This window comes from Penaeus chinensis, chromosome 23 (genome assembly GCF_019202785.1).
Source record: "Penaeus chinensis breed Huanghai No. 1 chromosome 23, ASM1920278v2, whole genome shotgun sequence".
Lineage (NCBI taxonomy): Eukaryota > Metazoa > Arthropoda > Malacostraca > Decapoda > Penaeidae > Penaeus > Penaeus chinensis.
Window position 1 is genome coordinate 16,975,158 of NC_061841.1, and position 2,500 is coordinate 16,977,657.

At 38.6% G+C, this 2,500-nt stretch overlaps 1 protein-coding gene across 1 annotated transcript in view; it reads left to right on the top strand.

The window, feature by feature from the left end:
- LOC125037682 overlaps positions 1-1,028 on the top strand; it is a 44,482-nt gene extending 43,454 nt beyond the window's left edge. The window contains exon 14 of the mRNA XM_047630876.1: positions 478-1,028. Within this exon, the coding sequence (XP_047486832.1) occupies positions 478-1,028 (551 nt within the window). The remainder of the gene's footprint in view (positions 1-477) is intronic.
- The last annotated feature ends 1,472 nt before the right edge of the window (positions 1,029-2,500 follow it).

Sequence of the window (2,500 nt, forward strand, 5' to 3'; positions counted from 1 at the left end):
AATAATGTTAATAATAATAATGATATTAATGATAATGATATATATAAAATAATAATGATAGTAATAATAACAATGATAATCATTATAATGATAATAATAACAGTGATAATGATAATAACAGTGATAGTGATGGTAATAATGATGATAATAATAATAATAATAATAACAATAATAATAATAATAATAATGATAGTAATAATGATAACAATAATAATAATAACAATAATAATAATGATAATAATAATGATAATCATAATAATGTAATGATAATACTACTACTAATTATGGTAATAATAATAAAAATAATAACAATAATAATGCTAATAATGATGATGATAAGGAGGAGGAGGAGGATTATGATAATAATGTTAATAATAATAAGGACAACTATAATGGGTAATAATGGAAAGAAGAATGAAAATGAATGATATTAGTTACCTCTTCTCAGTATCGAGGCGTCATTATTCTCTCCCTCAGTTCCAAGACTGCCTTCTCGCCGTGGCACCGACTGGCGCGTGACTGTCCTCCCACCACTCTCCCTCCTCGTGACTGTCCTTGTCACCTCGCTCGCCTGTCTTTGGAAAGCAAGATTTTCCAGCACCCGCGAGGCCTCTCAGAATGACCCTCTCGGCCCTCCAGCTCCTCCTGCGCCTTCCTGTCTCGTGGTGCCACCTCCGCCTCCACTTCTACCTCCCCCTCCACTTCCACCTCCGTCTTCGCTTCTACCTCCCCCTCCACTTCCACCTCCGTCTCCACTTCCACCTCCGCCTCCAACTGCACCTCTACTTCCGCCTCCGCCTCCTCCACCTCTATCTCCTGTCAACGAAAGCATCGAGTTGGATTACATGAAACCCCAACGAGTCACGGAGTTTGGGGAAGCGAATATCCTCAACGATCCTCTTGATTATGAGACTTGTGTGGATGATGATGCTGATATGACTGACACGAATTCCCTCTACGTTTCTTTTGATGTGCGGCCCGAAGGTCGGAACAGGGCAGAGGAAGAGGAAAACAGGGAAGAAAGATGATGGGGCTGGCGATGCCTCCGTCTTCGCTGTCGCCAAGACCTCGTCATGTTCGTGGTGGTCCTCGTAGGGAAAGCGCCGCCCTAGAAGTTCCACGGCGCGACCCACCCCCTCCCAACCCAGGCCTCCTCCCCGCGTTCAATTTCCCTCACCGCCAGTGGACGGAAATCCCGGCCATTCCTTGCACACAAGAGGTAATTTAAAAGCAGGAATACACAGACAGCCTGTTACGCCAAGAATAACCATTGTAACAAATGGAACAGAACTCAATTGTTATTTATATTTATTATCCTGACGGGGAAACTGGCAGACCAAAATTTGAAGGCCACCGATTACAAATCTAAGAACAAAGAAGCTAAGAAATAAAAACACTAATTACAAACTAAGCCCCTACGAACAGTCTTAGACCTTTCGTGAATATTACCCCAGGGTCGGTATTCACGAAAGGTCTAAGACAGTTCTTAACGGCCTATGATTTGCGCTGTTGCCACATCTCACAGTTAATGCTAATAATAGAATAAACATTTACATCGTTATAGATTCTATGAAGATAATTGATTGGAGTGATATGTTAAAACTACATATTGTAATGAAACTTACTTCTATAATGACAACAGTAGTACACACTATATATTCAACTAAGATTTGGGCACCACGGGTATTTTCGAATAAAAAATTGATGCATGTAAAAAACGGATCGACTGATGGACAACAATAAATCAGTATGGAACTCCTCTAAAGTGTATTTGTCATTTCTAGTGCGTGCTTATCTTCATATGTCTTTGACTCGGCAAATTTGTCAATGACTCCCCACAGAACATGTCTTTAGCAGTTTTTTTCTCAGACGGCCAAAGTTCTATGACAGGTGTGAAAGTGTTCAACGGGCGATGGAAAATCTTTAAAACCACGAGGCAATTTTACACAAATCTGAAGACAATTTTTCATCGGATATGATAGAGAAAAAAACTTGGAAGACCCTTATGATTTATTGTCAAACGTTAATATGTCGTTTCTTATATTTTACTGATATTTTCTTTAGTTTGCCCTTATGCAAATATTTCTCAGTTGACGTTTATTCCGCTTTGGAAATAATAAAGGAAAGCTTCGAGGTCTCTTCTGATATATTATCAAACGTTATTTGAGCCCTCTCCTATATTTAATTGCTGTATTTCATCTAAAATAATACAAATAGCAGAGCCTACCTCTATAATTGATGCAGTGACAATGAACGTAGGGAAGTTACATCCCATTTAGATATACTTAATGTGTAATATTATCGTTATGATATAAGCAAGATTTATTGCCATATTTACTCCATCGTCTTTTTACAATAGATTTTCAAAATAGGGTTTCCTATAATATAAATCTGTGTTTTACTACCAGCATTAACTTTGAGATGTGGCAACGAGGCAAATCATAGATGAAATCGCAAAGAGCAGTCTTCTTTTACCTTTCGTGAATACCGTCCCTGGAGC